Source organism: Colossoma macropomum, unplaced genomic scaffold (assembly GCF_904425465.1).
Source record: "Colossoma macropomum unplaced genomic scaffold, Colossoma_macropomum, whole genome shotgun sequence".
Classification (NCBI taxonomy): Eukaryota; Metazoa; Chordata; class Actinopteri; order Characiformes; family Serrasalmidae; genus Colossoma; species Colossoma macropomum.
The window spans coordinates 30,470,016-30,492,392 of NW_023494790.1; the positions used below are offsets into that span (position 1 = coordinate 30,470,016).

Genomic DNA, 22,377 nt, shown 5'->3' on the forward strand with positions numbered 1-22,377 from the left:
TAACCCAGCACAGCTGTAACATCTGGAGAGGGTCCAGTAAAACATGTGGCCAGTTTAAAGCAAGTCCACCAGCTCGTGAGAGCTGAGCTGGCATTCCCAAGGCAATCACCACCCTGCTGTGCGTTCTCATCAGCAGCTGAGAAATAGTGCTTTTCTTCAGCAATAGTGTGCCAGATTTAGACCCGGAGACAAATAATAGCTGTTGCAATCTGTTTCTCCACTGTCTTAATCCCAGTCTTTCGTAAGCTCCTCCTACTACACCCTGTGAACATGTTGCAGTATAAGTCCTCAGACTAATTGTTTTAATGACAAATGAACACTTTAAAACTAATGGCTCAGCCAAAAAAATCACTGAGTTACATGCAGCATTTATGTGATCTGCACATTAAACCAAAGAGGACTGATGAAGCTAAAGACAACCACTGGCTAAAATCACTATAGATTTCAGAATCTCACCTCTCAGCTATCTGCGTTTCTGTGCACTAGTTTAATCAGTCCGATGGGAGACAAACGATTGTTTAACAAGCTAAATGCTATTATCAAGCAGTTGTAAGCTCTGCACACCTTTGAGCCTTTCAGTGTGACATAGCGTCGCTGAAAATAGTTCACACTATCCAGTTACTCAACTCGAAAAAAACGACTTACATTTCTTCATTCATTTATGCATTTAACTTTATTTTCTTTTTATTTTAATTCTATGGTCAAAAATGTGCAAAGCTTCTCCTCCTACAGCTTTCGAGCTAGAACCATGAAAACCTTGCAGGATTGTAGAGTCTATACTCGATTAGGTTGCTTGTGCTTTTTTAACTCATTTGACTTTGTGTTTGTACAGTGTTCGTTTAAACACATTTCTTTCTTTTTTAGGAATGAATGCTTAGCATTCTGAAACTGAATAATTCCACTTATATAATACAAAATGTCTATCTATTATTCCACCACATTCAGTACACATTTTGTAGCCAAATGTTTTTGGACACTTCTCTTATGTCGCCATCATATAAGTAAGCTAGCATCATCTTAGCAACCACATGGGATACCATTGCCATGGCCTAGCAATACCATAGGAACCCCCTGGGACAGCATAGCCAGGGCCTAGCAATCATTACACACTTGATTCAAACTGTGTTGAGTAGTTAAGTTATTTTGAATAGACTAGCTTATGTGGTTTCTGACACTCTATGACATACTGTTATATATGAAAATGGCCTAAAGTACAGATAAAAGTCAGGCTTCAGTGTGGCTGCTACTATTGTTTTCAGTTAAATCGTGTCCAGTCTTTTAGATAATAGTATGTCATTGTCAGAGATTTAGAAACCACATAGACAAGCCTATTTGAGATTACATAAGAGTTTGCATGTTTCTAACTGGTGGAGTAAAAACTTAAGAAGTAGAAACACAATTTGTTAACTTCATTAGCCTAGTGCAAAATTAAAGAAACAAACTTAAGAAACCAAACATGTCTTAGCTGAAAAACTGTGTACATTTTTGGCTGAAAGACCACTTTAAATTAGAATGACTGGAATATTACTCATATATGCCCAGGACAAGGAGCCGAGAGGGATCATTCCACTTGAGAACCTCAGCATAAGAGAAGTGGAGGAGCCAAGAAAACCAGTAAGCACTGCTTAAATCCCCATGTTAGTCATCCCTTTGTGACAAACAATGTTATGAGCATGTCACTGTAAACCAGATTGTAAGTGGTAGTAAAGGTTTGCCCATTTAATCTTGTAGAACTGCTTTGAGCTCTACAACCCGAGCCATAAAGGACAAGTGATCAAGGCGTGTAAGACGGAGGCGGACGGCAGAGTGGTGGAGGGGAACCACGTGGTGTACAGAATATCAGCCCCTACACCTGAGGAGAAGGAGGAGTGGATCAAATCCATCAAGTAAGACTCATGCACATTGCTATGACCAGTGTCTCTCATGACTTAGGAGGGTATCATACTGTGAGACCAAGGCACTTATTTCCAGTATTTTTCAATGCGAGGGACAGGTTTTGCTCACCGTATTTCCGTGCTAAACATCTTGCGTTTAATGAGCCCTGTGCAGCTGTCTTTTGTGTGGAGTGCTACTCAAAGCAATCTAGTAGCCTATGTCATGAGCATTTTTGCTGTACTGTATCAGATCAGTGACAGTTGTAATGGAGGGGAATTAGTAGTTGAACTACCTCGTGGATTGAAATCATGACAGAAAGCAAAAGGCAGCACCATGCTTGCTAGTTAATAGTAGTAGTTAAACGTTCTGCCTGTACGTGTTGAAACGATAGCTGGCTAGCACAGCTGACTGACAGTTCAGACACTGTTAATGCTTAGCAACAGGGAGATTCACTGTGAGAAGCATTATTCAAAAAAAGGAAGTGTGAAACCCCTCTTGGTCTTGGACGCTCCGCCCACATATATGCATATTGTGTATGCTAATGGTGGTTTACTGTTTTTGACATACTATTTAGTATGGTAGTATGCAGTTTGAGGTGCAGCTAGGCTAGCTAGGCATGTGCCAGTATTTCAAAAAATAAACTTCACAAAAACAAGGCATTTTTTAAAATGTTCTTAATGTTATAAAGATAAGTTCTTGATGTCATTTTAAATACGGGTTTAAATACGGGTACAGGTACATACATGCTATATTTGCAATGAAAGAATAATTAAAAATAGACTTGTTCACATGATGCTCACTGTGTATTACTATCATACAGGACTATTAGCAAAAGTTGAGAACCTGCCATAGAACACTGATACCTTTACCAAGAGCTGTGAAGCCGCTCCAACATAAGATACAGCATGGAAACCTGTAGAACCTGTAGCGTTAGTATATAACAGTGCTTAATGCGGAAACGTTTACTTTATTAGCAGCCTCTGTTTATCACAACGAGAATTTCTGCTAGCAGGGAAATGAGATTCTCCATTATATGACTAAACTAGTATGAGTGGATCAGACACAGCAGTGCTGCTGGAGTTTTTAAACACCTCAGTGTCACTGCTGGACTGAGAATAGTCCACCAACCAAAAACATCCAGCCAACAGGGTCCTATGTCTAATGTCTACTGATGAAGGACTAGAGCATGACTAATACAAACACAGCAACATATGAGCTACTGTCTCTGACTTTGCATCTAAAGGTGAAGACAGTGGACAGTAAGTGGACACAGTGTTTACAACTGTAGCATCACTGCTGCATCTGATCTACTACTAACACAACACACACTAACATGCCATCACCACGTCAGTATCACTGCAGTTTCAAGAATGATCCACCACCCACATAACTCCTGCTCTGTGCGGGTCCTGTGAGGGTCCTGAGCATTGAAAAACAGGCTAGAAGGGGACTAACAAAGTATGAAGAGAAACAGATGGACTACAGTCTATAGTTGTAGAACTACAAAGTGCTCCTGTAAATGGAGCTGACAAAATAGACAACGAGTTTAGACACAAGAAGGTAAACTAAGTGAAGTGGCTGGTCAGTGCATCTTTATGAGGTATTTCCATTGCATTTCGTAATACTGTAGCTGAAAAACGCTATGCCCACACCTCAGAATCAGGACACTTATTTGGAGAAGTGCATTTTGCACAGTAATAGGAATTTGTCCTGGACAACTGGTACATACAAATTGGACAATGCATAATACAAAAACATACACATAAAATGCATATATTGTACACAGTGGATTAACTCGTGACTTCAGGCTTTTCCTTCACTGTAGTGATAATGCTAAAGGAAGAACATGGCTCACTGCCAGAGTTGCTGGTGTGCTCTTGATTGTGAGGGGCACAATCACTTTCTCACACTGTGGAGATGATAAGCGTGCTGGGCCCAGGGTGACTGGACTTCTCTGTAAGACCAGTGGATTTCCGGTGGATAAAACTGCTCTTATTGTTGGAGAGAGCAAAGCTAAACTTTACCTTCACTTATTCTGTAGCTCTTTTCCTATAAGAACTAAAGTGGACCCTTCGTCACATATGAAAGTATTTCTGAATGAAGGGCTCAATTTTGTCTTTTAAGGTATTGCTTCAGCCTTAAGAAGTTAAACCTGCCAGACTCTGGAAAGTCTCTTTCGTTGTCCCATCACACTCAGGAAAAATGTATGCAGACAGGAATCACTGACACATTGCACCCCTGTTTTTCAAGACAAATGATCTGACTGCTGAATACTGCCCTTTATACATAATACTTGCACATTTTTTTGTGAAAATGTGCATTTGTCAACTACTGTGTAACAATAAAGCCTGATTGTGACTCTGAAACATGGAATGTACAAATGGCATTTTTACAGCTACAGCTGATTTGAAGGTAACTGTGAATTATATGTCATTGTGGGGAACTGCTCTGTGTGAGCATTCAGGCGATGCGTTCCCTCACTGTTATTATAGCATGTCTCTCTCCACTGTGGTCAGTGCAGACTGTTTGTATAGTAAAGGCTGCCTCAGCATGTCCTGTGGAAGTGCCGGGAACCCAGGGGCCTTTCGCCCCTCCTGCCCACCACAGTACCTTAAAGGGGATTTCCACTGATTTTAAAAATTTCTCTATAATTCAGTCATTGAGATGTAAACAAAGTCATTAAGAGTGGTTTGATGTGAAACGACTCATTGTAGAGAAACTTGCCAGCTTATACTGAATACTTAAATATATGCAGTTTATATTTTAGGCAACAAAACTTTCTTAAAGCGTGTCTGACATAGCCATAACCATACAATAACTTTCTGTGAGGGAGGTTTTAGAGGCAAAAACTGTTCAGACGTCTGCTTCCTTTCACCACCACTATGACCAATTCTGACTCAAGATGTTTCTCTAGAACAGTGTTTTACATCAAACCAATCTGAATGACTTTGTTTACATTTTGACCATTTAATTATGTAGACATTTTGAAAAATCTGCTTAAACCTTCACTAACACAATGTGTTTGGGGATTTTAGAGCTCCTGTTTTCCCAGAAATTGTATTTGTCTAGTGTCTAGATGTGACAAACGTACACAAATTCTTTACCCAAGTGAAGGTGCAGTACAGTTTCAGAAGTACAGTTGAAGTGTGCACTCAAATGTAAAGAATGAAAGTAGCCCCCTAAACACTAATGCACTTTTCAAAATGGGGTATTTTATTTTGAACATTAACCTGATCAAGAAATAATCACAGACAAATAACAGATTTGAAAATGAACTGAGACAGACTTTTCCACAACACTGGCTGGCTTACAGCTGGTTAAAGTATCATTTGTGTTGCTGTGTTTCAAGGCCATTGTCACCACACAGAGAATCCTTTTTTTGCTACTTTATTCTGTGAGCTTGAATGTAGATGTACAGGTGAAATTAAGAACTTTGCAGATAAATAAATCCAGGGATTATTCTCCTCTCTGTTCTTGGTGTCACACCCATTAGTGTTTAGATTAGTCCAGGTTTTGGTGCTTAATCAACTGATGTGAAAAAGATGTCATGATTTCCAAACATATGCACATGGAAAATAAATTGTTGCCTTTTACATTGTTTGTCTGTTTTATGATGAATGGACCAATAGAAATGCTCCAGAATTACTCAAAATAAAATCTAGTTACATCAAGAATTAAGAAGGTTTTTACCTTCCCCTGTAAAAATAACCATTTTGGAGATGTACAATACTGTGCAAAAATTTTAGGCATCTGCTTAAGTTACAGTTAAAAAGCTGCTTGTCTAGGCAGTAAATGTTTATGTGCTCAGAAAACACAAATAGTGTAAATACAAGTAATTTATTTAAAATTAATTTAAAAATTAGTGATTTTAAGTATGTCACTGTAATTATGTAAACATTTCCAGGCCTCTTTTCATGGCAGCCCAGTAATGTTTGTGGTTATCATTTAATACCTGTTTTAGCTTTGCTTCATTAAGTTAAATCAAGTGAGCTGGTGATGGAATTTTACAAATCTAAGTGCTGACTGGGGGCATCCAGGAAAAATCTGAAACCAAACTGTTCTCCAAAATAGCTCACAAGACATCAACTACTTTTATGACAGTAAGAGATTCTTATTAGTTTTTACTCTAGGTTTATTTGCATCTATTCTAATGATAGATTGTGTTTACAAGAACAAACATTTTGCCAAGAAACATGGTTTTAAATAATGTGCTTACATGCCTTAGACCTTTACACTGTGCTGTACGTTCTTTTTATATGTCAAATGTCATTTTAAATGCTGAATAATGTAATTTCTATTTAACATATATTAAGTTTGGAATACATTTTTGAATTAAACTGTATTTGAAGTGTCTCTCACATGTAAAAAAAACACATGCCCATGTATTTTTTCCGCATGGGTATGTAGATTACAGAATAACAAATCTGTTTTGAAATATAGAGATTTTCATTTGAAGTCTTAAGTGAAAGAAAAACAAGTAAACTGGAGATAAAACTTTGCTAGTGTCAGTAGTAAACAGAACAATATAGCCTGAAAACACTCCATTGTAGTTCTTATGCGAGCGAAACAGGATTATAGACATTAATTAATTTTTTCCTCTGTTCTTTGCAGGGCCAGCATCAGCAGGGACCCTTTCTACGAAATGCTGGCGACCAGAAAGCGGCGGGTGGCCGCTAAGAAGTGAGAGCCGGGTGACCTTTGCCAGAGTATTTGCTTTAATGGAGAGTCCACCGGCTGCTCGGCTGCAGGGGAGCCTCTCTTAATCACTCTGGAACCCCAAAGCTGGAGGGGGTTAACAGCAGGGGACAGAGACCTGTGGTTTAGCATCAGCAAAGACAACACTCTCAGCAGGCAAAGACCTCCACGGTTGGTGCATACCTCAGTGTGATCTCCAGATAAAATAGAGAATTTGTGTCTTTCTGGTGTGGAAAATGGACAAATGGACAGTAGTATTTACTTGTGTATTGTGTGTGTAGCTTTTATTTCTTGCTTTTTGGACAGCAGTGATTGTGAAATGGTCCTTCTCCTTCTTACTTACAACTGTATGAACCCTTCTGACTCCAAACTGCCTGGCACTGAGGGCAGTTAGACCACGCTGACCTCTACTGGCTGACTGCAGCAGCATTTTTAACATACTTCTCTCTTCGGTCATTGTTAGTTTATACAAGACAGTATCCTCACTGCAGAACTGACATCTTAATGTTCTGCTCTTCCCTCAGAAACATTGACTGCAATAGGAACATGTAGTCAAAACAGCCATAAACTGTCTGCAGCACCAACACTTAAATTCAAGGTTCTCTAAAGGTTCTTGGACATTTGGTTCTTGAAACTTTAAAAAGGTTCTTTACTCTCACATCTCTTTTGCGAAGAAACTGATCTTTGGAAGGTTCCTTGGGGAACCAAAAGTGGATCTTCCATGGCATCACTCCGAAGAACCCTTTTTGGCACATTTATTTTTAAGAGTGAACTTATGCTTATACTAAACATCGTCCAGTAAATCCATTATCATATGATTAAAATGTATTTCAGATTGCTCTTTTATTTTCTATGTGTCATGTAAATCAGCAGGACTGGTTGAGTAGAGATGCTGGAAATGTCAAGCTTTAGAATTTACTAGCCAAGCTCAAGCTTGCTCAACTGTGGAAGGTCATTCAGCATTTCTGAGGCTCCTTTAATTTTAATGTTCAAGTCATTAAGTTGTGTCTAATGTGTATCAAGAAAAGAAAGTTTTGCTGAAGTAACATGCTACCTTGATTTCTATATTTATATCTTTAAAGGTCTGTGTAAGTTATGTGAAGAGATTTCTCCTGCTGGTGTCTGTTGTCACCCCACGTGTATGATGCCTTAAAGTTTTGTAATCAAGTGATACACCTTTGCTTTTGGGACTTGTTATACTTTGAGAATTACGGGCATTTCTCTCATATAAAAATATTCTATTGACTTGATAAAGCCCACAACTGTACACTAAGGCCAGTTGAATATTAACCATGACCTACGTTAGTGTAGTTAAATAATCCAAATTCTGCTCCAAATATTCCAGGGTGAATCTTATTCTCTATGAAAATCATAGCTGAGTTTAAATCTCAAACTTCAAAATGTGAAGTAAATGTTTAACTGTGTTTGGCCTGCCTCAATAACTTGGAGTTACAGCAACAGGAAGCTTAAAACAAGGTCAGGCAGCAGGATAAAAGTATGACCACAAAGTACTACATTGTGGTATAACAAACTAAAATCAAAGAAATAGTCTTAAAGAGTAATCTTATACTTCACTAGGTGTAGTTAGTGAAATTTAAATAAGTAAAAACAGGACTAAAGAAGGAACTGAGAGAGGGCAGTATCAAGCTTCCTGCCCCCAGCTTGAAAACTCTCAAGACAAACATAATTAAAGCAGATTTATGCTAAAGGAAGTAGATTAAAAGTAACATGGAAAAGCTTAATAATAATCCACAAACTGACACTGTATCAAATAAATGTCCAGTGAAGTAGCAGTCATACAAGTCTTTCTTTTTTTTTTAATCCAAAAGGGGAGAACAGACCTCACCCTATACAAAGCCACTCAATCCATCATCGCATACATATCCATTCACCCCAACAAAAATTTGTAAACATACTGAGAGAAAATATTACAATTGTAGACATTAAGGCCTTTTCCCTCAATCAGTATATAATGTACAATGTATAAATTTATTTTGACATGCTACAGTAAAATGAATGAATATACCATTTTTACTTACTTTTGCTGTAAAAAAGGGGGGGGGGCTGACATGTCAGAACATGGCCTACATTATGCTGAGTGGTTTTTACTAAAAGAAGTGTCTATACTGGATTCCTGATACAGGACTGAAAACAATAACTGATAATACAGTTCAACTTAAATTCACAGTATTTTTGACAAGGAAATTCTTTAAAAACAAACATAGCTCACACGTAAAATAATCCACAGCCATACATGATATTATGAAACATAAATGCCTATATTTTGTTTGAATAAAAGAGAAAAAACAAAAAGAGAATAATGCCACAAGGAGTTACAAAAAGGAGGGACTGTTTTGGAGGGTGGGGGGGGGGCATCAAAAAAGGAGGTTTGTTGTGGGTGTGGGGGGGGAGCAAAGCAAATCTCAAAAGGTGTCCTCAAGTGTGTCCAGGTTAACTGTGGTGTAAGTGCACACGTAGCAACAGCAAAGTCTGCTCCGTTGAGATAGTTTTAAACAGATATGTGAGAATGGTGACATCATAGCTTGCAGCTGGGAGACGAGTGCAGTCTTTCTCCTCTTATGCAGCATGTTGGTTGAGTTTTCCTCTCACTTCCAGGTACGTGTCCTTAAAGGGAGAATTCGTCTCATCTTCACAAGTGAGAAAGTCCTGAGTCTATGTCTGAGCAGCAATTCTGATGTTAAAGCTCCAGGCTTCTTACTCTGTTTTAATTATATTAACTTTTTTTTTCCTTTTTTTACATTTTCATTGAGTTTTGCTTCAAAGTTCAACTGTACAGTATGGTAGAAAAAAAAAAAGAAAATCTGTAACTTTAAAAAAAATTAAAACATCTTGCGTCTTAAAAATACAGTATGTTGTTAAAGCACCCTTTCAGTATTTAGGAGCTCATTCTGAAGCTGTAGAGTTTTTCCTTTTTTCTCAAGTTTGTGTCCATGATGTTCCAAGTCTTGAAAGAAAAAAAATAACAAGAACTTTATTATAAGGAATAATAATAATAATAATAATAATATCTGACTACATCTATTTTGCAACTGCTGCAATTCTACAATATTCTGAAATAGGGCTGTATAATATTGTCATAATATGTGCTGTTCGATAATGCTGTCAGATATCACGATGATATGAGAAGCGATAAATTATTATTAAAATACTGTGCTTCTGACTGCAAGAATATAGACTTTTACTTTGGATGTTTAAGCTAAAACTTAACTATCCTCTTCTTTAAGCGAATAGCAAAATACAAAGTTACAAAAGCACCAATCATGCAAAACAGCGACTTACATCAGAACTGCAGCACATTTTATGCGCACTGAAAGGCTGAGAAACAGCATTACCTCAACAGCTTTTTTCTATAAAGGCTACAAAACCACAAATAGATATTTATTTTTTTATATAGCCACACACATAAAACAAAATATTTGTTTATTTATATTTAGTTATCAAATATATTGTTGTGACAGTAGCCATGACTGCCTTGTACACTTAAGACAATACTAGGTAAACACTTAAAAGACAATGTTTGATGCGTTTTTACAGGCTTGTTCTTCAGTATGGAGGAGCTTTTGAGCTGTGCACGTGTTTTTTAATTGGCCGTTTAGCCTAATAGTTAAGTCACGTACCCTGCATGTCGGAAAGATGGGTTCAATCCCTCCATGTATGAGTGTGATAACAACAAAAATCTGATATATCATGCGGCCCTAATCTGAAATAGTGTCAGGATCGCTCACCTTGAGTATGAGACAGGATCACTCTTTACTGAACATTTGCGAGCTCCTGTGGAAACCAAAGTCATGTTAAGAGATGTGCTGCAATGATTAGGTTACTTTTTGATAGGGATGGGTGATATGATGATATATTATTGTGATAACACAACTATGCATTTACCAGCAAAAAAAAACAACTAAAATAAATAAAAAGTCAACAGGCCAAGAGTAAACAACGACCAGTGTATAGTAACTGCATAAGTGGCTGATTAGACATAATTTTATTAATTTACTAGACATTTTTTCTTTTTATAAATGTGCCACTAGTGTTTTGCTGGTTGCATTACATCTGACAAGTGAAACATCACAATATCCTGTCTATCATGAACATGCCTTAAGTATTATGATATATTTTTGCCATATTGCCCACCTTGTTTGCTCTATGTGGTGATAGTAATCAACTCAATAGCACTACAATTCCTAAAGAAAAGCATGATTTCTATGAGCGAAACATACTTACATCTGCAGCAGAAACAACTCCGTGGCACAGGGTCCCAGTGTCTCCATTTTGTCCTCCACATGAGTCTTTCTTCCCACCACTATTAGTGGAAATGTGGTTCAAATGTCTGTATTTCACTTGCTCATCCGTGTCAGTATGACAGAATCCATTAACACTTCCATTGTAATGGCTAACGCCATTATCTGCAGTATACAGGTCATATGAGTTCATTAACATTTCAAGGTGTATGGGTCAGCCAAAGTGTGTATGTGGTGGTGCGGGGGGGGCTTAATGAATTTTTTTTTTTTTTCAAATCAAGTTACATTAAAATGGAAAATTAAAACTCAAGTCTTTGAAAGTATAATAAAAGGTAATGCTATGCACCTGAATGACCATTGAGTTGTGGGCGGACCTCAGTGCAAACGCGCTTCGCGCTGTGAGGAGAGTCCTCTCGGTCAGAGCTGCGGTGGCGCTTGCGGCTCCTTCTCTCCTCTGTGCTCTTGGCCTTCCAGTCACGCTCGACTGAGCTGTGGGAGGAGTGGCTGTCAGTGCGCCTCCTCTCCTCATCCCTCCTCTTCTTTTTCTTTTTCTTTTTTTTGTGGCGCCTGGAGCTGCTGTCCCCATTCCTGTCAGACACATCCTTTTCTGAAGTCCTACAGGGTTAAAGTGATTTTGGGTTAAAGTGGTCATACATAACTAAAACCGGTAAAATTAAACATTCCTTGATCAGCTCAGGTCATCCCTAGTCTGAATAAAACCTCACTCACCTGTGCTTGTCTTTGTTCTTTTTCTTTGACTTCTTGTGTTTCTTGGCCCTGTGCTCCTCGGACGTTTTGCCATCATCCGACAGGCTGCGTTTTCTGGTGGAGTGTCTGGAGGCCGGGCTGACTGAGCGGGGGGGTGAGGGCTTTGCTCTAGAGCTACTCTCCTCGCCACTGTAGTGCCACCTGTCGCGACCGTCCTCTGTAGTGCGGCGCCAGTGGCTAGAGCCCCCGTCCCGGGAGTAATGGCCAGCGAAGCGAGACCGAGCATCATAGGCACTGGGCTGGTACCTCCTGTCCTTGTCTCGATCCCTGCTTCTTTTGTCGTGGTAGTGGTGGTCTCGGCGGTAGTAAGAATATCTGTCCCAGTATCTATCTACTGATCGTTCTCGGTAGTGCCTATCTCGACTGGACGAGCGCTCCCTGGGTGCACGGTGGCTTCTGTCCAGCCGATGGCCATATGCATATCGCTCTCTGCTCCTGTCCTCACGCTCTCTGTAATGTCGGTGCCTCTCCTTGTCTCGATCTCTGTCCTTTGTGGTAGCAGAAACATGAGACCGGTCCAAATCTCTATCTTGATCCCTCTCTCTCTCCTCAACCAGTCTCGTTCCTTCTCGAGAGCCAGGCTTGTCTGACTGAGACATATTCATCTCTTCTTTGCCTCCCCCAATAATGTGCCTGGAAGCCTCTGGTGACGCCTTTGGCCCATGTGGACCTGCATGTTCAACGCTCACTCGCAGGCTAAGAATGGACTGGTTGGTCTGAGAGAGCCCTATGGTGCTCTCCACTGCAGGGCAGCAAACCGACTCTGTACAGTCTGTTAAGGCTGCCTGGGCGTCAGTAGTTTGATCTGTGGACTTAGCCAGTGTCTCCGTGGCAGATTCGGCACCAGGTGAGTGTGTGGCATTATGAGAAACAGGGTCAGGCAGCAGTTTAGTCCTTTCAGTGACTGGTGAAGGACAGAGGGGGCGATCAGGACTCACAGGCTTGGAGCTGAACAAAGGGGGAAAAGAATTGTATGTATTTTGCTCCAGTGCTGTAGCATGCATTTATATTAAAAACACCCAAATGAACAATGCTGATGATTTGCTTACCATGTCACACTGGGTCTGGGCTGGGCGTCCAAACTGCTAGAAGAGCTGATAATGGAAGATGCAGAAGCTATACTTCCTGTAGCCTGAAAAAAGCATAGTCAAAAAAGTTTCAGTTTAACAAGTGGATACATCAGATTAACTATATGCACCGTTAGCAAATTTTCAAGTTGAAGTTTTAGAAGTGTAAATGTACCAGTATACAGACATACAGCATTAAAAGTACTACTTTTTTTTTTATTTTTTTTTTTACTTTGTCTTTTGCGTACTCTGATAACTCAACCATGACCAACTTAAACTATTTAAAAAAGCAAAATGCCTTAATAAGTATGGAGGTGCAGTTTTGATACACAAACCAAATAGACAATAAATATACATACTGTGGCAAAGTTAGACAATGAAAAATGCCACCAATTATGTTGTCAGATTATTTCATACCTTATCAGCATGTTTGAAGCCATTGACTTTGTGATGTCCATTCTGAGCATTGTGAACATGTCTTGATCCATTTTCATGCGTGTGTGTCACAGAGAAGCTGTTAGAGCTGCTGGTTTTGGGGGCAAGCAAGCTAGAGCTATGGGAAAGGGCACTATTCATCCCATTCTTCCCATTGGCTGCCTTGGCAATGTTGTAAGGCTTAGCGATACCATTGTCCAAAACTCCACCCTCCTGGTCGGACTCCTCGGATGACTCCTGGCTGTAGGGAACCAGGAAAGCTGCTCCACTGTAACTGGCAGGTGTACCGTTTACCTGCACAGGGCGCTGGAGGTCTGAGGTAGACAGTGATGAAGATGAGGGCTGTGGGTGAGCTTGAGAAGCTGAGGTCGCAGAAAAGCTAGGGCTTGGCTGGGTTTGGCTGGGTCGTGCTGTCTTTCCCTGGCCAATGTGAAAGGTCAGCTTGGGCCTCTTTGGTGGCTCAGAGATGCCCGAGGGATGGAGAAGCTGATGCGATGTGGAGGAAGAGGACGTAGAAGAAGAAGAGACAGACAGACTGGAGCCTGTTTTGGTCATGCCGCTGCTGAAACTGCTGCTTGGCTTGGAGCCATTGAGGTACTCCTTCGTGGAGCCGTTCCCATTGACATAGGAGTTACTCTGCAAAGTACATATAAGAGCTTGTTAAAGAGAATCACCAGTCACACCAGCATAAAAAACACTGGTTTAGGCTAGTTTTAGGCACTGGTTAGCCTACCCCAATTATAATTAATAGAGTTCAATTATAAGAGTCATTGTTCATGCATGTCACACAGTGCTGTGGCTGTACCTTTAACATGTGAGGAGGAAGCTGTGGCCCAATGAAGGATGTGGAGGTATACTGAAGCCCATTTATCTTGGGTGTTACAACTGGGCGAGGGGATGACTGGCCTGGAGCACGATTCATGTGGCTAAAATCTCCGCCACTTTTCTGCTCTGTTGACCTAAAAAGAAATTAGAAGCGGGAACAAAGGTTTTACATTTACGTTTCTAATGTTTCTTCACTACAGCAGTATATCCTTATCCAAAAATATGTTTACGCCTTACTGAGTGAACCAGTCCTACCTGATATAGAACAGCAAGTATGCCTGCTGATTCAGCACCGATCTTATGTCACTGACAGACACTGATGAATCATTCATCTGATACCACTGCCCGTTACTAGCCTGAGTCAAAGGAACACACATTTCCTTGTTACTCTCATTATTAGTTCATCATTCAAATCTGGATAAACTGTAATAAATGTTGAACACTGAATATGTGGAGCAAGTCTAACCTTTACATAACAGTAGTAGTGTCCAGCATGGCAGCTAAAGCCTGAGTGTACCAGCACAGCGTACAGACAGTACAACTGTGGCTCCCCATGGGACTGGGACATGAATGGGCGCATGTCGAAATACTCAGAGTATCTCACATCCTATGCAGAGGACACCACATATTACAGCAAATTTTCAGTACTGCTCTGTAAGCTTGTAAAATGGTAACATCATGCTAAACAACTTGTTTGAAGAACCTATAAAAATCCAGGTTTTACATAACCATACCTTGGCAATTTTGCCTCCATTGTAGTTAGCAAAGCGCTTTAGCGAGACAGTGAGCACATTGGAGCTGCGGTGAATGGTGAACCTTTTTGAAGCTTGAACCATCTTCTTACATCTATAAGAAAAACAGAATTGACAATGAGGCCCTAAATGAAATACAATACATATCAGAAGCCTTAATAACAATGTATTTTTGTCCCACCATCAGATATTTGTACGTGAAAGAGCACGGTGTTCTACAATGATACGATGGTGCACCCAACAGAAACAGCAACAAGGTCATTGTGCCAACCTCTCTGTTATTTTATAAACTTCAAATGCATTTTGCAGCCACAACTTTTTGCTGTTTACATTTTAATAAATGCATGTAAAATAAAGCTAACTCTTTGAACTTTAAATCAGCAGTCACTATAAATCCAACAATACTCTCCAAACTACATTTGGAGCACGTATTGTTAATCTATAGCAGATGACTTAAAGATGTTCATTTGGTGTTAGTGTAACACTTACTTGGCGCACTTGTAGGCATTGTCCCCATCAAGCTGCTCAGGCTTAACAAACTGCTCAAAAGCTTTGGTAATAGTCTGGGCAGTCTGCAAGACAGAACAACAGTTTAACATCTGCAGAACGTAACTGGTTTAGAACTTGTCTTTGCTATATTGGTAGCATGCTTTTGATATTTACTACAACAGTCAGTCTCTTGATTAGGCAAAAAAAAGTCCAAGGGATGAATTTCTAACCCGAAAACACTTGTGATGGCATGTTATAGTTCTCATTTAATCTTAAGAGCAGTAAATAAATTTTTAAAGCAACTAAAATCCGCTGTTACCTTAATGTCGAGTGCAATATCCAAATAAGGATCAAATGTATCTGACACCGCTTTGCAATTCAGACACTTCACTGTGGAATGAAAAAATAATCAACATCAACCTCACCAGGTATCTAATAAATATCAGATATCAGCTGAATAACAGTGCACACAGATAGTATGTCAACATACTGGAAAACAAAGGCAGTGTTCAATTAAGATACACTCAAAATGGTAAAAACAGAAGTGTGTAATTGGCAAACTCACCTCTGGACCTCAGATAGCCTCCAAATATCTGATGGATGAGAGTGGTTGCCTGTGTTTGCCTGTCCAGTCTGATAAAATAAAAAATGTCAAACAAGATCAGAGATATACGAATGCACTACACAACAAGATGTCTGGCTTTGCGCAATGAACAACAAACCCATAAAAGAGCAAAAAAGCAATTAAGTAACTTTTCATCTACGTGCAGGCATTAGTGTATACTTAAACACGTGTATGTGCATTGTTTAATTATGCTGTCTAAAGCAGAAAATAATATGTCTAACAAGCCAGCTTTTACACCAACCTCAGCCAGAGATTTAGTTTCATTTAACAATCTATATCAGGCCTTCGTTATTTGGCCTTCAAAAGGAACTTTATCTTTTCCATTAAGCCCCCCTAAGGGTGCTCACATCCAGCAATACAGATGAAACAAACAAATATAAAGCTTATATATGGTCATATCCAGGAATAGTGTATCTACAGCACAAAAATGTTTGTGACAACAATCAACAGACCATATGGTTAGTCAATATGGAGCCCTGATGGTGACATCCCGTATAAATAAAAATAACGCTTGACCATGCCATATTAACGTGTGGGAACAAGATCCTAATACTGAATGAACAGTATTGTTTTTCCACAACATACTGACTTTGGTTTATCCAGACTTACTTATTTCCAGGCAGGCAGGACTTTTGCATAGCATCCACTGTGTACCGCAAGAACTCATGTGCATCTTCTTGACTCCCAAAACGAAAATGCTTTGCAATCCCTATAGGATAACCAACAGGACACATTTAAAAACACTTGAATCTGAACAGGAGTGGTCTTTTACTTTAATTCATCGGAAGGTGTCTACTCACGTTTAAGTTCATTTAACACACCAATGGGTTTGATGACATTTCCAGAGTTGGCAAACACCTGGATAACATGGTTTTGCATTGTACACAACATGCAGAACCCTGGCTCGTGACCTTTGAGTGAAAACAAAGCGAAGGTGAGGGCAAGTGGTCTTTGGTATTCCTCAACATAACATATACATTGGAAAAAAAAATATCTTCAGGCCTCAATGGTGCAACACATTAAACAGGAGTACACAGAGTGCAGATATGTGACAGTGCGAGACGAGTGCAGAACATATATCAGACAATAAATACCAGATGTCAACAAAACAATATATATATATGAGCATAAAATAAACATATTTACATATGTGTATACACATATGTATACTACATACATACAAGCGATGTGTATATGTGTGTATACACATACGATTCTAAATAGGGCTAAAGAGATTAGACCTATGAAATCTTGCAGCAGGAGCATGATGACTTACATGTTTTGGAATGCTCTCTGGAAAGCAGGTAATTGGCAAGGGGAGCAGTGTAGGAAAGACACTGAAGAGCAGAATTGAGAAAACATGTGTTGCCCAGGTTCTGGAGACCTGCTCCAATACGATGGACTTGGGTCCACTTCAAGCTGAGACGCTCTGGTGGAAACAGGACCTTCTGGGGAAGAGCGATGCCATCCCCACAGGACATCACCACTGTACGAAAAAACAAGAGAGTTCCTTTAAAAATCACAAGTCTTTTCTAAGCTATTCATAAAGCAGCACAACTCTATCAGATGCCCAGCCATTGTGTTAATTCTAAATAACTGTACAATCAATGGGCCTCATTCACCACTTCATCTTAAGTAGAAAATTTCTTTTTAAAACCCAGTTACTCAATTTTTATGAAGGTTCTGATATTCAAAAATGTCTTGTTATTTGGGATTTGTTCTTAGGTAAGAACAGAATCTATGCACACTCAAGAGCAAAAGGTTGCAAAAAATTGTTCTTAAAGAACACGTCAGGAATCTAACATAGACTTTTTCTTACACCCTTTCTCAAAAACAAACGTAAGAAAAAACTCAGAAAGATATTTGTGAATGATTCCCAGTGTCATTTTAAGAGGGCACACTGGACTAAATAGCCTATTGCTACAGTCAACAGGACATTTTACATAGTTATAATCTGAACAGTTAACTGTAGTAGTACTGAGGAGAAATTCTATTTAAATTGTAGTTAACTTTTTGGTGTTTTAGGATACAAAAGAAGTTTGATATAAAAATATATCAATATATTGTGCGTTCACTCATGTCATGATAAATTCCTCACCATCCCATGTAATTGGAATGAACTGAGGGCTACTTGCCTTGCTCCTTGGGTCTCTCAGTCGGAAGTACTGTGTTGCTGTCATACACAGCTGCTCCGATGCTGGGAGCCATACAGGCTGTCTTGGCCCTTGAGAGCTCTGTGGCAGAAGAGCTTACACTCCAGCTGGAACTGCTGCCGTCCATGTCTCTAGAGGTGATGGGAGTCAGGGAGCTGGAGTGCTTGCCCCGTACTGACTCAAGGTCAGATTTCTCTGATGGTTTGTCAACTATGGTCATTGTTCATTTCTGTGAGAGAGCACATATTAAATAATTACCTTATTGTTTTCCATATCGGCCTATGTCTGATTGGAGCTTTTGTAACTTTGAAAAAGACATTTATTTAAGCATAATAAATTGTTTTTTCTAGCTAAGAAACTTTTATAACTAAGCCAGTCTATGACCCCCATCCATGTTTTTGTCCAATGAACTTGCTAAATCCAATTTTTTGTTCCTGTTTTTTTACGTAATTAAACTAAATGAACACAATAACCATCGTAATACTTTCGTCAAACTTTTGTTAAAATAGGTGTGATCTGAACCACATGCATATTTAGCATAGAAGCTCATGCATGCAGTAGAATCCTTTCCATACACTGGTAGTGCAAACAGTAGATATTTAACTAATACAAAATGTTTATATGCTCAACAAATCGCTGGCAAATTCAAAGTGTTGGCAACTTCAACATGATTTAAACTTCACTAGGAACTAAACAATCTGCAAGTTTCATCCGGTAAAAATGCATCAAACAGTCAGCTACAAGGTATCACGGTAGCTAATTAAGATAATGGCTAAAGGGATTCGATTGACCGTTTTAATACCCAAGCATTCCCCATAAATGTTTGCACATATTCTGCTATCGCAACACTGTTGAGAAACATGAACAGATTGTTGGCTGCCGTGCTCCAGTTGCAACACGTGACTTACAGGAAACGCATTCGGAACGTCGACATTAGTGAAACCTTGAACTTGAAACAAAAACAAATCTCTGTTGTAGGTTTAAACACAAAATAAACGATAGCCATTCCTCTAAAATGGTGTTAAGGACGCCACAAACATTAGCTTTTTACTGCTTGACGAACTGTGAATTTCATTTTGGCTCAGGCTTTATCACAATAACTTGGCTAGCTAACTGGATAGCATTAGCTTTGATTATGGATAGCCGGGGCTCTCTCACAGACACGCCGTGCCCTCGAAAATCGAAAACGTGCACTGCAGTGTTAGTTATATAATAAACAAAATGTGTTTTGTGACTTTCATGCCGTTACTGAGGTGTTTTGCAGCTAATTGCCTTGCCATATAGAACATGGCGTGACTTCTGACCCACGCACTGTCTGTCTGTCGTGGTAAAACCGAAACACCGCCTCCCTCCCACCTTCGTCCGCCAATAACAGCGAGCTAGTAAAGCTAGCTGAGGCTTTCGTGAACCGTATAGGCCTTGGTCCCAAACCGGCTGGAAAATATGGAGCACTAACAGTAGTCTGTGTCGACAGTTTACCGTAAGAGAAAGAAATTCAGATAGCGAAGATTATTAATCTGAGGTCTGCTGTTTGCTTCCGAAGCGCGAGCGGTGTCTTGTGTAACTAAGTGAACGCCATGGTAACGGCGAAACGTAACAATACAGATGGAACGCTGGGGCAGTAGTGACGCGCCGCCGCGCTAGACAACTACCAGCGAACAAGGGACTGTACAGTTCACACATGTAAACCCTCCGTCTCTCCCACGTCTCTTCTCGAGCTCCAGCCCAATTAGCGCCGCGTTTTAAACATCTCCGCACAAGAGCTGGAGAAGACCCGAATAGGAGGGGCTCGAAAATTTAAAATTCGCCGGCGTGCGGTTGGCCGAGGAAACGTTGGCCCCACTCTCGCCATCAAAAACTCACCGCGCAAACCGGTGCTCAGTTCACACGCACGGAATCAGCCACACAACGGCAAGCACGGTCCAAAGAGCAAACAGGTCAAACGTGCAGCACGTTAAAGTGAAATAAGGCGCCTACCTGTAATTTTATTAATAAGATTTAGTTGTGTTCGTCCATTCTAATATCCAGAGAGCGTCCGGCGGTGAACAATGACGTAGTTACCCCACGGGTCCATCCGGGTAATTGAGATTACAACCAACCAGCAGCGGCTCTGAAGAAGCCGACATGGCGGAGTCGGGTCTGCAGGCACGTCCGCAAACATGTCTGCGTTTAGGTGGTACATGCTTTAGTTTAGATAGTTTCAGTCCATAAAGCGCTCGCATCTGAGAGGTCTTTATTATTTACCCCACAGGTCAATGGATACGTTCCTTTGAAGAAGCGCTTTAATGTGAGAGTGTTCTTAGTTTTTTTAGTACTGTAGAGTCTGCGATCCGGAGGAGTTGTTGCTGCAAAGTTAGACCTCACGGTTTGTGAACGAGCCGGTGTGCACATTTGAATCTCAGAGGAAACTTTTGCGTACGTACATATATATATATATATATAGCTTGCCAGCCAGAACACATTACAGAAAACAACTCCAGACTTTTGTGTAAACCTGTTGTTTCTGTTTTTATCCGTTCTTTAAATTGTTTTGTGTTCCTATATTCCTGAAAACATTTTCTTATTAAAGTTTATAACATATTCTTTTGAAATTCAATGCGTGGTATTCTTAGTTTTTGAAGTATATCTCGCATCACAGAAATGATGAATGGGTGTTGAATTGATTTTTCCAGTTCCGAGCAATTGTATTTACATGGTTTCAGGCCGATACTCAATGCCAAGCACTTAGTATTAAAAATTATACACAAAATGTTATATATATATATATATATATATATATATATATATATATGAAAAGAGTAAGATTATGCATTAGACAGGAAGTTTACTATAAAAACCAGCTGTAACCTGTTCTCGTTTTTTTTTTCATGTAACGTACCCAAACTACATGTATATGTTACATATTACGTTTCCTGCTTTAGAAACAAGTGACATTGTTTCAGATAACTACAATGTAAGAATTTCTACTGTTTACCATAAAAAACCCACAACATCATCACCCAGGACACAGTAGATATGTAACTGCTGTTCATGCTTTTAACCACTGTCACAAAGGTAAACGGTTTCAAATGAATTTAACAATATAAAGGTAAGCTTCACTGCTTCAGAAATGCTTTGTTTGCTACATTATACCACTAATAAACCATAGTAAACAATAAACTGCAGTAACTTGGGAGTACTCGAGGTAAGGCACACTTTGTTCAGTACATATGGTCATGGTTAGCTAGCTATCCCTGCAAACATGCCTATGTGTATGTGTGCCCATGGAGAGCTATGTTTACAGGCACATTGAAAGAGTACAAAAGAGGCTGTGTGTCGGATGCCCCATATAAAAGGGGCTAAGTGTCAGTTGTCTGCAAATAATGTGAAATTATGGAAACATGGAGGTGATACTTGTGGGCCCCAATGTTAAAGCCCCATGGTGGCAGCCCACCTTACAGTCTAATATGAGGTCTGTGTGTGGGCTTTCCCAAAGTGGGCTCCAGTTGTGAAACCATGGGCACGTGCGGGGCCACACATTAAAGCCCCAAGCTGTCATCATGGGGCATTATTAGTTGGGCCCTAGTCAGTCATGAAACCGGGGCATAAAACCTAACATGGGGGCCTGCACGTGCCCCAGGTTTCACGACTTACTAGGGACTAACTACGGGCAGTCCACGTGCCTAATTTGTAGCCCACAATGGCCCCACACTGGATCCACAAGGGCTTGTTTGCTGGGTAGCATTAGCTTTCATTACAAATAGCTGAGTTTATTTCTCGGAAATCAATAAATTACCGTGCAAGGTTAATTATATAGTGAACAAAATGTGTTTGACGCCACTTTTAATGTCACTAATGTGTTTCACAGATTACCTTAACATGCAGAATATCATGCAACTTCTGAAACGTAATGGTACAAAGTGAACGCCACCAATCGTTTTCCTATTGAAAGCCTGCCATACATGCAGGTATTTAAAACAGAACCCCGTGGTAACGGGAAGACGTGTTATGTATTTGCGCCCTCATGGCTGTTCACATTGATGGACACAGGAGGGCGCTAATTCCCTTGCATTACTTAATACCGTGGTTCTCTGCCAATAAAGCTGAAGTAGGACAAGTAGTCCAGCCCCTGCATTGCGCTCTCGTTGGAGATATCCCTAAACTTTTAGTGGTACGTTGTCTTTTGACCGGTGGTAAATTAACAGATGTAGCACAAACAATATTTGTTAAGAAAAAGCTTCACTGCTGCATAAATAACACTGTTATGTAGTAAGCAGCAATATGTAGTACAGTGTACAGATAAAACGCTGAGGCCAATGACTGCATATTGGTTTGGGTGCACAGGCTGCGAATAGGCAATATGTAAACCACTGACATGTAGCTATCAGAGGAGGGGACCCAGTACATTTAACAAGCCAGAATATGGAGAAGCAACTGCCTCGTTTGAAAACAGCT

General features: G+C 40.0%; 2 protein-coding genes across 2 annotated transcripts in view; one reads left to right on the forward strand and one right to left on the reverse strand.

Moving 5' to 3' along the window:
- Positions 1–7,616, forward strand: part of cyth3a (cytohesin 3a) — a 29,364-nt gene extending 21,748 nt beyond the window's left edge. The window contains exons 11-13 of the mRNA XM_036573036.1: positions 1,543–1,614; positions 1,732–1,886; positions 6,487–7,616. Coding sequence (XP_036428929.1) covers positions 1,543–1,614; positions 1,732–1,886; positions 6,487–6,559 — 300 coding nt within the window. The 3' untranslated portion in view covers positions 6,560–7,616. The remainder of the gene's footprint in view (positions 1–1,542; positions 1,615–1,731; positions 1,887–6,486) is intronic.
- Positions 7,617–8,367: 751 nt separating this feature from the next.
- Positions 8,368–20,181, reverse strand: usp42 (ubiquitin specific peptidase 42). The gene is made up of 19 exons (XM_036573031.1): positions 19,921–20,181; positions 17,926–18,172; positions 17,067–17,276; positions 16,591–16,701; positions 16,400–16,499; positions 15,731–15,798; positions 15,485–15,555; positions 15,166–15,248; positions 14,659–14,770; positions 14,391–14,531; positions 14,180–14,280; positions 13,905–14,058; positions 13,082–13,735; positions 12,647–12,729; positions 11,559–12,545; positions 11,176–11,444; positions 10,813–10,994; positions 10,317–10,362; positions 8,368–9,535 (listed from the first exon to the last, which is right to left on the reverse strand). The coding sequence occupies exons 2-18, from the start codon at positions 18,161–18,163 to the stop codon at positions 10,342–10,344; spliced, it is 3,585 nt and encodes a 1,194-aa protein (XP_036428924.1). The 5' UTR covers positions 18,164–18,172; positions 19,921–20,181; the 3' UTR covers positions 8,368–9,535; positions 10,317–10,341.
- Between the last annotated feature and the right edge of the window lie 2,196 nt (positions 20,182–22,377).